The sequence below is a fragment of the Vanessa cardui genome, chromosome 17, assembly GCF_905220365.1.
Source record: "Vanessa cardui chromosome 17, ilVanCard2.1, whole genome shotgun sequence".
Lineage (NCBI taxonomy): Eukaryota > Metazoa > Arthropoda > Insecta > Lepidoptera > Nymphalidae > Vanessa > Vanessa cardui.
In genome coordinates, this window is record NC_061139.1 from 6,244,480 (window position 1) to 6,258,351 (window position 13,872).

At 31.6% G+C, this 13,872-nt stretch overlaps 1 protein-coding gene across 2 annotated transcripts in view; it reads right to left on the bottom strand.

Annotated features, from left to right (window-relative positions):
* Window positions 1-11,524: 11,524 nt before the first annotated feature.
* LOC124536905 (monocarboxylate transporter 4-like) overlaps window positions 11,525-13,872 on the bottom strand; it is a 67,588-nt gene continuing 65,240 nt past the window's right edge. Inside the window, exons 9-13 of one of the 2 annotated variants that reach the window (XM_047113567.1) lie at window positions 13,565-13,696; window positions 13,316-13,490; window positions 13,090-13,242; window positions 12,966-13,019; window positions 11,525-12,878 (exon numbers count right to left, since the gene is read on the bottom strand). In XM_047113567.1, coding sequence (XP_046969523.1) covers window positions 12,490-12,878; window positions 12,966-13,019; window positions 13,090-13,242; window positions 13,316-13,490; window positions 13,565-13,696 — 903 coding nt within the window. In that variant the 3' untranslated portion in view covers window positions 11,525-12,489. Of the gene's footprint in view, window positions 13,020-13,089; window positions 13,243-13,315; window positions 13,491-13,564; window positions 13,697-13,872 lie in introns of both variants that reach the window. The other variant, XM_047113566.1, reaches the window with a different exon arrangement.

Below are 13,872 nucleotides of genomic sequence, written 5' to 3' on the forward strand. Positions count from 1 at the left end.
TTGGAATTTTCAGATCACAACGTGAACTTAAGGTGCAAATGGACAGGAGACTAGGGAAGAAAAGAACATTATCTTCTGCTGAAGTTAGAAAGGAAGACCATGGTGAATAGAAGCCTAGTGGCGGACACAGCACGAATTGACATAGAAAACGTAGGGGAAGGTGTTCAAGTTCATCAACTGAATAATCTGGTCGGTCAGTCGGTAAGTCGATCGAAATTCATCCAAAACCTAAGCATTCTTATAATGATTCTGAAAACGATATCAGCCAAATACTTGATAAATTTCTGCCAATTATCAAGGACGTTTAAGTTATCTTACGAAAATAATGTTGTCCCGGAGTTTGATCCTATGAGTAAAGAATAAACTATTTTAACTTGGATAAACAAAGTTGACGAATGTGCGAAAATATATGGTTGGAATGAAAAAGCTATTATTTACTATGCGCTTCAAAAATTATGCGGTAATGCTAAGTCATGGTACCAGGGCCTGCTTTCTTTACTGCTTAGTTGGTCGGAATGAAAAATAAGCTTATAGAGTCTTTCCTTATCCGAGAGGATTTTGTTGAACTAGTAACTGAAATACTTAATAAATGGGTACGTTATGGGGAATCTAGAGTATTGTGATTGGGCAAAGATAAACCTTTTAAATCACGGGTTAAACGATTGCGTGGTTAAAGTAGGAGCACGAGCAGCTAATCTCTCTGAACCTGAGCACGTTTTAAGATACTTTAGGTCAGTTAAAATAGGAACGCACAGGGACAATGGCGATGGCAAGCTATTTTGAAATGGCAAGTCTGAGCTTAACAAAGTTTAAAGCTATAAAAAAATAGTCAGAATATTAAGCCCAACAATTAGATGTTTTAGCTGTAATCAGATGGGTTATTCTAGCTTTAGGTGCGACAAACCATTTATTTGAAATTCAAGATCAAAAGAAATAAAAATTTATAATTAGTACATTTCCATATTCACATATGCACAGAACTAACATATTTATGAATTAAATGTAAGTTTATACAATTTGACTCGACATTGTAGCAAATATGTCATGTTATTTGATAAATTCATTTATAGATTTAAGTTGATAGAGGGTACTATGTACCTACCAATTAAATCCTGAAGACAACTTGGTAACCTAATTGCTTACAATATTGATAATTATTTTATGTGTAATGTTACCAAGGATCATATATATGATAAAAATAGTAACTTAAGTTATATTAACACCGACAAAAGTAAAAATATTAAAATTTATAGTTTAAAGTATATAAAATGACAGTACCTATGCCCATTCTTAAATATTATACATCAAAATATACAGGGCATAGGTGGCAAAGATCATGAAATAGAATTATTTTCGGAGTGTTATAAAACTAATGTATTTTGTTTCACAAAGCATTGGATTAGAGTTTTGACATATTTAATATCCCAAACTTTAAATAGTAATAAATATGTAATTGTATGTGGCAATCTTTTACGTCGACTTATTAAAAGTAACTTCGTTAAGTGTTCGCTTTGCCACCTTGTTTAAGTCATTTAATTTAACGCAAAGATTTAATGAACCGACAGAAGTTTTCTTGGTACACAAATAAATTATTCATTAAAAAATAATGTACAGGCCAATAATGTTTTAAAGATATTGTGGCGTCTAAAATATGTAATTTAGATCAAACGACACAAGATCGAAATTAACTTTTATTATTTTTTTGAATTAATATTAAAGGAATTTAATAGGATATTCAAAATGAAATCCTTTTATAATAGCACAAAAATGAAGTTAAGTGAATGGGCTACTATTGGTATATTTAAAAGTAGAAATAAATTATATGATCTAAATGGTATGAGGCAGTGGAATCGAAACGAATTTCTAGAATACGTCAATAAATATTCCAAAATATTTAAAACAGTATGCATTTATGCTCTATATCTATCTAGTCTTTATATAATATAAATAAAGAACGAAATTTTGACTTCCGATAATAGAATAAAGGCCAATTGGGATATTATTGGAAGTGTTTGTGGAAAAACCTAAAAAGGAAATTATACTAATCAAATTGTACACAGGTAGTAGATACTAAATTATAAAACTAAATACTGAATTATAAGTTGCAAATTTATTTGAAATATTTTTTTTTTGATAATATACCTGATAAAATAATATCTCATTTAAAATCATTAACATTAGATGCAGCAAGACTATTAAATGCGTTATTGCGTATTATATGCGTTTGAAACAGTTTCTGTAATTTATATCATAAAAATATTTAAAGCGCTCAATATTAAAAAAAAACTAACGACATATGGAGCATTTCGGTAAAATTCATTAATAGTATCATATACGATATTGCTCCGTATATAGCATTAATTTTTAAAAAGTTTGCTCACGGGTTCCTTGCCTTACTTGTTAAAATGAAGTAGTTTTACCACTTTTTAAGAATGGAAACAGAAGTGATCCCAGTAATTACAGGCCTATTTCAATATATTTATGTAAAATCTAATAAATTTAAAGTAAATTCTATTTTCAATCAAATTCTCATTAATTTCCGTACAAATACTATTTTAATAGTGAGCAATTTGGTTTTATACTTACGCTCGACAACTGATGCGGGAATAGCGCTTCTATCGGAGTATTCTGTGATTTATCTAAAGCATTTGATTGTGTAGAACACGAGACACTTCTTTATAAGCACAAATATTAAGGTGTATTAAGTAAGGTTAATAGAATTAAGGCTTTGGATCCACGTTACTAATAAGTTTTCCACAAGGTTCAATTTTCGGCCCCTTTCTATTTCTAGTATATATAAATGATATCCATTTCTATGTTAAGGGTATTTGTGATATAATTGTTTTCTGAAGATACTTTTTAATGTTGACAGGAAAAATTTACTATGACAATGTGAACGGTGCATTATCGCAGAAACATGATTAGTTTAAAATAAATAATTTGGTTTTGAATGATGAAAATACAAAATATGTATTTTTTTTTCACTACCCAATGTGAGAAAGCAAAATTATGATATATTTTTAAACGGTGGCCGTCTTGATGTAGCCGATACTACGGTGTTCTAAGGAATAGAATTCCAGACTTCTGTAGAGTCCCCATTATTTTTTATCATCCCTAACAGGAAGACGGCTCTGCAGCATACGCGATTAGAAAAGTTAGACAACTAACTGATATTGATACTGCTCGTCTAGTTTATTTCGGTTATTTTCACACTATTATGTCATATATATATTTTTTTGATATTACTTTGGGGTGACGTTGCAGATATTGAATCTGTTATTATTTTACAAAAGAAAGTAATCCGGTCTATTAATTATCTTTGAACTAGAGACGGGACGGGATGTTTTTAACAAAGTAAGAATACTCACTGTTGTACAATAGTTTATTTTGATTGATAGATTGATAGGATTGGCCATCAGTCTACTGATGACTGACTGCTCTGGAGTTAGTTTTTATAAACAAACTGAAAATGGGACAGACAAAACAGTTTCTGAAGTCAATGATAAATATATAAAGACATCATTGTCGTAGATAAAATACAACCTTGGATGAGTTTCGACCGAAATTTCGATGATTCCACAGACGATGATACCAGCAATGATAATGATGACGATGTAAATAATGTTGACAATGTCGATCGAGACGATTATGTTAATAACACTAGCATATATATGTAATTAAAAAGATATTGTATGGTTCAAAATATCTCCATAATATCCAGTACTATTTGTATGAAGCTTAATTTAGTTTTTGTATTTTTTTTATGTCCTATGTAGGTATTTACTGATATTTTAAAGAATAGTGTTTGTAACGCGTGAGGACACGCGCTGGACAGGAAGGCCGAGCTGTTAGAGTTATTTTTGTTATAAATTGTATAACTATAATTTATTAGAATAATTTAGTTAATAATATATCGTTTGACTATTTTTAGAATATGTTGTAATGTAATATTTTAATTGTTCACGATGAATACTGGCCGATTGTCTGATACTGGCCGGTAAGAAAGAGAATGTCAAGAAATCGAATGTGACGGCAATGTTTGGTGATTTTTATATTATTGATTTGGAAATAATGAGAATGAGAAGCTAAATTTAGATATAAAATACGGGATGTATTGTAAAACATGAAATAGTGGATAAAATGAATGTGAAAATAGCGCTAATAAATGAATCTGGAAGAATATCGTTGTTTAAACTCGTGACCATCCTAAAATTATGTACTACATAGTATTATTGATCAATATTTAAAAAAAGTACAATATTACATTTTACTTTTTTATTTTTAATATAGTTAATTAATTGGTGAAGCAAAAAGATGTATGTCCAGGACATTTCTCTATCTTAGTGATAAACTGATTGGAAATAAAAAAATTATATAATTCATCTCTAAAGATGATTAAATACTTTTTGGTTAAACATTACCCTTAGTTTGTGTTAGATGATAGTATCTGTGTAGTACCTATTAGTCGAATTCGCACGTATAATAAATATTGTATTTAGGATATCAATAAGTTTATATGGATTGATTGTTTAATAAGTATCTAATTATTTTTCCTGTAATTCAGTCTCATGTATTCGAAATGTAATTTATTACGTATATTTTAATATTAAAGTCACGTATTCCTTACGTTACAGATTTGTTCTTTGTTTGGCGTAAAGTAAAAATTCTTGTCACGTTATCCAGAGGTAAATATCTACAAATGTGACGCTTAAAGGTATTCATGAAAGTAACTAATTCGTGATATTCGTCATTTGACGTTGTATTCTTAATTCAAAAATGTAACGACTATTCTTTTAAAAAGAATTTAGACACGTCGATGGTATTCAAACAAAAATAAAATAATTTAATATTCATAAAGTAAAATAACAAGCTGTAAATGAGTCACTGCAGGTCAATGACCTTCTTCTTGAAGATAAGCTTTGGGGCTTATTCTCCTACTTCTAACTTATGTGGGTTTGATCTGTAACATCACTTGATTCATGTAGCTTTGCTGGATAGTTTCCTCTATCACCTTACAAACGAAACTAAAGTATACTTAGGTTATACTTAGGCTAGTGATGCTTTGAAACAAAGATTACTTGTATATCCTAAGCATCATCAGCATTTACTATGAAATATTAACAATTCCTATTTGATGACCCAAACAAATCTCATTATATTGAATCAGTTCGTGTAATACATTTGTAAACTATATATGCAATAAGTTACTACAAATGATTTTTATTTTTATCCCTTTGTTATATCAACATCAATATATCCTCGTGTTGTATTCTAAAATATAGATGTAGATATAAATGTGTTCGCACACTGTCGTTGTTATTTCCTTTCGAGCTAATGTTTACAGTGTTGTTTCTGTGAAATCGATCAATGCACACGTGTCAACCCGCATCTGCATTCCAATAAACGTTCGTGTTTTTCAAGATCGATGTTTTCGTTTTGCTGTTAGTCATAGTGTGCAATACCTTTTTAAAATAATGACTTCCAAACTTGTATCATCTAAATTACTCTAGATAAAAATATTTTCCCAAAACATTAAAATAAATAAATTAACAACTCAATTATACAACTATTAGTAACAAATATTTATTCAGTACTATAAAAATATAAGCATCTCCCTCGCACAAAAACTCTGTGGAGCCTTCACCGGCAATTTTTTCCGAATCGATACAATTTGCATCCTTCAAGAAAAGAGACAACTCATTAATACACTAAGTCAATCAAATTGTTATATTAGGTTTATTAAGACGCTAGTGCTATTGTAATATTTGTTATAATTATATAGATTATTTGGGAATATAGGTACGTTCTCTATATTCTATGCATTATAATTATGCTATCGACTTCACGCACATATTTCATAATATAACGAATATATGAGTATAATAATCAAAGAAAACGATATAATTTACCTTTCAAAGCAATTTTCCAGCTCGAAGACAGGGATTTAGCATACGTAATACAAATTTGGAAACAGAGTATGGGATTTATGGAAATTTAGCAAAAGGCGCGCCGTAGTGAGACGCCGTGCTCGATGGATACAATTTGTATGATAACTAAGGGATGCGGAATGATACGCATTTTCTTCACTCTTGACATAATATTCATACGAGCGTATAATGGACCCATATATTTTACAATTTTACAATAGTTTTAAAGTTTTAGTTTGAGATTCATTATACGCTATAACAATAGAATGTTCAAATGAACGGCATCAAAGACGTGAAAATATTGGGCCCGTAGAAGCAGCTTTATATCTCAATTTAATAATAATGTAAAGTGTGCAACCGATTAAGACCAGCGGTATTTTTTGCTTAATCTTTTAAGTCAAATAAAACAATAAATAATGAAGTTTCTATTTAACCTTGTATCGATTTTTCTTCTTTATTGAGTAATTGTTTTAACGTCAGATTCACGGTTTTTCAATTTTAATACATTATTGAACGAACTTAAACAACTTTTGTAAATAGAGATAGAGAGTGATTATGACTATAACATAATAGCATATAGGACTTTACTTCATTTTACTGACTTTAAAATAATCAAAGTATTCGAGTATCTTTACTTTTTACTTCTACATGCTTTTCTTCTTTTTATATGCGTTATCCACATTTTAAATCCAGAATCTCGTTCTCTGCAGCCCTAAATCGAGCTACTAATAAACAAGTCATAAAATTTTATAATGAACAGAAAAACAAACAACAATATTAAATTTGTGACACTTTGATGTAATCGTATAATCATAACAATGCATACAAAGTAAACATATTTCGAGACAATTATTATTATTAAGATGCAAGCAGAAGTTCCGAATTGTCATTCCCGGAACAGGCGTAAGCAAGTCTCGAGCCGAACTGCGTTCTGTAATCCTTAATACATGGGACCGTGCGCGTGCTGGTAAGCCTTTGACCTATTTAACTTAGTTCCTAGTTAGGAAATGATTTAAATGCAAATTCCATGTACAAATATATGGACGTAGCTGGGTGCAATTTGCGAGTATTATTGAGGGTAATTTTAATAGAATTCTCATGTTAGTAAACATCTCGGAGAGTTTAACGAGTAACTTATAAAACGTAGACTCGTATTTACAGAAGTTAGAAACTGCAATTTAGATGTGTGTTATTTATTTTATTATAGAATTTTGCTGTTCAAGTAAATGGCGTCGTTGTTTTAAAAATAAATAAATTGCTATAAGAATTTAAAGAATTGTTTTTTAAAAATTATAACATTTACACTTTAATAAAAAACCAATCACATGTAAATTGTCAAACAACTACTTTATTTGTATTCTATTTTTTTTAAATTGATTATATTTGACAAATTCTACATATAGTATAGTAACCAGTTTCTAAAACCTGTGGTGCAAAGCTTAATCGATACGAACTAGTTAAAGGTTAAGAGGTAAAAACATTTCATAATAATTTTTCCTTATGGCAGATATTGTGTAAAATTTTAATGACTATGTGTTAAAAGTATTGTTGTTTATTTTACTTTTATTGGATTTGTGTATCTATATATATAATAGAATTGGAGTGCCTGTTTATAATATTAAAATAACCGCCATTTACTTATGTATATATACCAAAATAACATATATTTTTTTTTATTTTTGTCGGTCTACAGGTCGGTTTGTTTGTTCCATCTAATCTCTGGAACAGCTGGACCGATTTTGTTGGGACTTTCACTAGCAGATAGCTGATATAGTAAGGCTCAGGATAGGCTACAACAATAACTTATCTGTTAAATTGAAATGCACACCAAATCACGGGCACAGCTAGTAGGAAATTAAAATTATTATCATTGATGAATGAATGAATGATGAAATGATCCATAACTAATTGTATGGTACGATGTAACTGTAACGGATAGTCTGTATTATACATATATTTTACTTAAAGATTTTTAAAAACATTTCAAAAGATTGAATAAGTCAACTACCTCCATTTCCAGCTATCTATTCGTTTAGAAACAAAACTGTTAATTAATTTTGGTTAAAGTGACAATTGTATGTGTCTCTCGTTCATATTAAACAAGAAAATACGGTCTATTCAAAACGTCCTCTTTGTCTCCTGTTTGTACTATCCATTAACAGCGATCCATTTCGGTACAGCTATCTTACTTAGGTTATGCCAAGAGCCATTAGTCTTGCTTTCAATGTGATGACTGCGTTCACGGTTCGTATCAATCTCGCTGGAATTCTTTGTCATCGCAATTATTTGCATAATACACTTTTAAATTTATTTTTAACTCTTCTATTTGATTTATACATTGAGATTCATATTTATTTTCGTAGGCTTAGTATATTATTTAAAATTTTTCACACTGTAATACTTCGGTTTGGATCTAGTTAATTTATGTATATCTTCAAGATATCTTCCTTTGAAGTTGCGGATAAAATTAATTGCTTATAAAAATTGAATAGTGCAAAAAGGCTACACTCTGCTAATTATTGTACTCAATGTAATAAAATTATACTCTATTCAAATATATTATCTACATTCTACATCGAGTATTATTATACATAGTATGGAGTGATTCGAGAGGAATGTTTTTGTATATATTACGTGGAGAATAAAGTAGCATTGATAATTTTAAATGTTTCTAATGTGAGGTCGTTAATAAACAAATTCTATATAATATTTAGTATCAGTACTGCACCCGTGCGAAGTCGGGGCTTGTCGCTCATATTAAATATAAAATTAACACCGAGGAAACAGTAAATAACTTGATAGTTTTTCAATCATATATTTGTTATAATCAAATTGTAAATAATCAAAATAATATTTCGAGTATGACAATTAACAATTAGTAACTCTTATCTACTTTAGTATATAAAATTAATCTTAATTATATTATATTATTTAATCTTGTCAGTCATTCTCAAAATAATGCGCTCTATTTATTTGTATTTTTTTTTATACAAGCCTACATCAGCAGCTCATATTCATCTACTGCTTGACATCTCCCAATGCACACACCTGTCATCTTTCTTCGGCTACTCGCATCCATGCTCGTGCCAGCCATCTTGCGCAAATCCTCACTAAATAAAAAGCTTTAAATACATTTTTTTAAAAAAAGTAAAGTAAAGTAACAGCCTGTAAATTTCCCACTGCTGGGATAAGGCCTCCTCTTCCATTTAGGAGAGGGTTTAGAACATATTCCACCACGCTGTTCCAATGCGGGTCGATGGAATGCATTTGTGGCAGAAATTAGACACATGCAGGTTTCCTCACGATGTTTTCCTTCACCGCCGAGCACGTGATGAATTATAAACACAAATTAAGCACATGTATATAAATAGTGGTGCTTGCCAGGGTTTGAACTCGTAATCATCGGCTAAGATGCGCGCGTTCTAATCTGGGCCATCTCGACTCATTTATTAATGTAAAATATTCTGAGAGATTTTATGAGAAAACCGAATACCCAGCCCCAGGAGGGTTGTATTGACTTTGCGAAGTTGCAAACTCGGTGTCACACCTGTTTATCTTTACTTCTCGTGTTTATACAGTGTGTGTCTGTATTATGTCAACGTGTTCGGATAAATCTATCCCAAAAACAATATATTTAAGCTTCATGTGGACACACTGGTTCAAAATTGAGATAAGATAAAAAAGTTATTCGCTGAAGGGATTCGTAGTTCCTGCGGATGCCGATAGCATCTTTAGTGCAGATAGGACAGTTTCAAAATTCGATGGAGGCGAATTACACACTGATTCCTATTTTCAGGAAAAGAACAACTAATATTGCTACGAGTTTGAACCCTTTTCCCATGTAAGAAGGTTTATTAGAGAAATCAATATCTATCGCATCTAGACTGGAAGGTTTATAGCCGGAATTTCCTTGTCGCAACTTCCTCTCATGGAACCAGAGAGTATGTTCGTCTGAATTTACGGAACTATTGGCGAGCACATAAACAATGACACAGTCGCTGTTTTTAGGCACCCGAAGTTACTTTTTATTTAGTTACAATTTATCGACGTAGATGTTTTTTTAATCAATAAAATTAAAATTTACTTGGTGGGAGGGCATTGTGCAAGCCTATCTAGGTAGGTACCACTACCCGCTCATCAGATTTTCTACCGCCAAACAACAGTAATGAGTACTGTTACGTTCCGGTTTGAAGGATATAACATCTTAGCTCCCAAGGTTGGTGGCGCATTGGTGATGAAGGGAATGGTTAATATTTTTACGGTGATGACCAAATACCATCAGGTAGCCCAATTTTTCGTCCACCTAACATATCATAAAAAATAATACGTAGATCTTACCCGACAGCCAAGTGTTACAATGCAGACAAGACATACTGATTTTTCATGTATGTACTTAAATTATGTTAAAATTAAACTCGATGTTGTAGGAAAATGTGAATAAAGTTGCACGAGTTAGATGAAATTCCACACGTGTTTCTACGCTCTGAAGCAACGCAAAAAACTCTTAATCTAAGCCCCCTTAGCAGGTGAAGCGGCCTCCACTCAGTGAAAAATTTCGCGAACTGTTTCTCTGCTTTACAATTAAGATACTCTTCATCTAATATTTCTGCATATATTTTATGTGTTTATGTACTTATTCAAAAATTGTAAAATCTTCAAGCGACGAACACTAATTAGGTTTTCAACTTTTCAGTGAAATGCAAAACTGAGTAGTTTGTAATTAAGTTTTACGTTTTGAAGCGATTTGCAAATTAAGACAATTAAATGACATCCGTACACCGCTGCGAATCTGCTTATAATCTGCTACAGCGATATTTTTTCATGCACTGGACATCATAACATTGAAATTTGTAGCTATAACGGATTTGAATCGCGTATATTAGTAGTCACGGGTAGACTACCCTTGACCACGAACGCTGTAAAGTGCTCGAAACGTCGGGATATTAAAAATAATTAATATACGCGATTCAAATCCGTTATAACTAGTTTTATTTCAATGTGTAATTTAAACGAAACGAAAATTTAAGACAAAATTATATTGAAATTTCTTTTAATCAAAAATGTTTGGAACTACCAAAATAAATAAAGGTTACGTACATTGTAGATTGTACGGGAACGTGTATTGTCTGTTTAATCTCGATGAAATGATCTTAAGCTCAGTTCGATTCAGTTCACACAACAAACTATTTCCAGTTAACCGTCGCAATATTCGATTCAAACGTCTGTGAAATTACGTTTTCGCTATTCAATTAAAGCCCTCGTATCTTAATGGTTGCGAGGACCTCTAGCTTCGTTTATTTCCATCTAAACATTCATATTGTAAAAACTTATTTGATAAAATGAAGGTTCTTTTAATAATATACGAAGTGTAAACGGCAATTTTGGTTTAAGTGGATTCAATGATGAATTTAAAAATAATAAATCAAGTATTTCCTTAATTCTTTAATTTGTTTTTCATCAATAAAATAGTAACTGGCATTTAGCAAAAAACAACAAATATCGTAACATTGGAACATTGACATCCAATATACATAAAATACATTGTAACAATAACAAAATAAAAATCTTTTTAAAACAATTATAATTATCTTTAATAGTATTCATATAAGTTACTAAAATTGACTTTTATTTTTATACATGTGGTACATTTTCATAGTCATTTTTTCTGATATATAATAGGAAGAGTTGTTAATTAAAAATAATACTTAAAATAAGGATTTACATATAGAATTTCAATAGGAAACGACTGTTTAGAAGAATTATTTAAAACTGTACTTCATTGAATACAATTTATAGCTACAATATCAAAGGTCCCACATTTATTTCAAGAATTAGGAAAGTTTTCTAAAGTAGTCTACAACATTCTATTATAATCAATGTTAAATTTTATTACTAATGAACAATTCTTTTAAAATTAACGTAAATATAATGACATATATTATGGATTAGAGTGAATAGTTTTTATTTGTACCAAATATTCATAGGTTATTTCACCAAACGTACGGATGTATACTAATCTTTATTTTTATAATTTAATTTAATATTAATTTGATTTAAATTTTGTATATAATTTTAACAGCAACAGAGGTATCAAGAAATAAATTCCCAGATAAAATTTCATGTCTATTTTTCGTAAGATTGTTAATTATTCTAATAGTTAATTAAAACAAAATTTGCTAGAATTTCAGGAGGTATAAAATAGGTCTTTTATCTAAAATAATTAACGTTTTAAGAAAGGTAAGAAGGTTGTAACGAAAACATGGATTAAATCATTTTTAGGTAGATCAAAAGAAAGTCGCCCATGTTTTTTTTAAATTTCCTTTCCTAAAATAAACATGTCTGCAGAGATAGGGCAGATTTGCTTTTATTTACTTGGTAGGGATTCTCGCAATAACACTGTTTATTGCTATCCGATCTATCACATTGACGTTAATTACAAATAACTACTGACAAAAATATTTACAATTCATTATTTTATACAATAGTATCTATTGTTATTTCACTCGTACATTCAATTATTAAAGATATCACTCAAAAAATGTATTAAGACGAAGTTGAAGTATCATACAGATGTAGTGATCTGTTCTATAAGATGATGCTCACGACGATGGCAAGGCGCTTTACAGGATCCAGAACGACTGAACGTGCTTCCACGCCGAGCGAGACCTTCGGGCACGCTGCGTGACGGCCGCAACAGCGCTGCACGTCGACAACACTCGGGGTAATGTGGGGTGCAACAAGTGCGGTTGAGTGGCGCGGCGTACGAAAGAGACTTCGGCAGGCGGGATGAGCAAGTCGGTCCCGGCCACGCGCAATACGCCGTCGCTCCCCCAGCGCTGCACGCACACCAGGCCGGTTCACATCGTGGAGGCGGCGTCATACACAAACAAGCTTCCGATATTGTTGGAGCCGGAACCGGCGGAGGAGGTTCCGGATCACGTTTTGAGAAACCTACAAAGAATAATAGGAGAGCCCCAGCTAAAGTAGCAGCTGTGGAGAAGTAAAAACCTGCCCTCGGCGCTTGTTGGTTGATATAACCTGTCATTGGTACGCCGACAATAACAGGAATTGCCTCGGCTCCTTGGACGAAACCTGGTAAAATAACATGAATTACTTCTTAGTTAGTTAACAAAGATAATTCAATACTGGTTGTACCACTCACTCCAAACTTTTGTGAAGTGTCTTCCCCGAACTCGCTCCATTGTGAGCATCTTCATCGAGTATAGAAATCCTCCTAAACATAAGCCATACATCCATGCAAAAAGTACGTATCCGTGATATCCCTCGACGCTACTCAATGCGAGCATTGAAATCCCTGCAAGTACGCAAGAAAATTGTATTATAATATAAATATTAGTCTCAAAACAATTTTAAAAATTATAAGGTACCTATTCCTAGCATTGCCGTTTGGCACAAGTATTGCTTTGAAACAAGACACTGGGCTGATGGTCGAACTAAGACGAGTCCAAACCCAGCACAACCTAGTACGGCAGCGAATCCAAGAAACGTTTGAAGCAACACTAATGCACTCTCTTCTAATCCTTCCTGGAATCCTTGCAAGGCCTGATACAAAAAATAATATATTAGACAAAAAAACGTTTTTTGTACATATATATGTAATTAATAAATTTACTTACTAAAAAAAATACGGGTGTATAAAGTCCAAATGCAGCTAAGCCGGCTGATAGTAAAAGTACTTTGGCGGATCGGGAATGAAGAGGGCTCAAATCAATGAAAGGGGGCGTTTTTAGGCCTTTCTTTTCTTTAACCTGCAAAAGATTGTTTTTATATGTCAATTTTCATGCAATATTTTATGTTGACCATTGTATGCAAATGCATAATCAGCCCCACATCTGGGCTTTAAGTTGTCGCTACCATTTCATTCATCACCAATGTTACCAAACTTGATTACTTATATAATGTGATATTTTTGTCTGTAGTTATA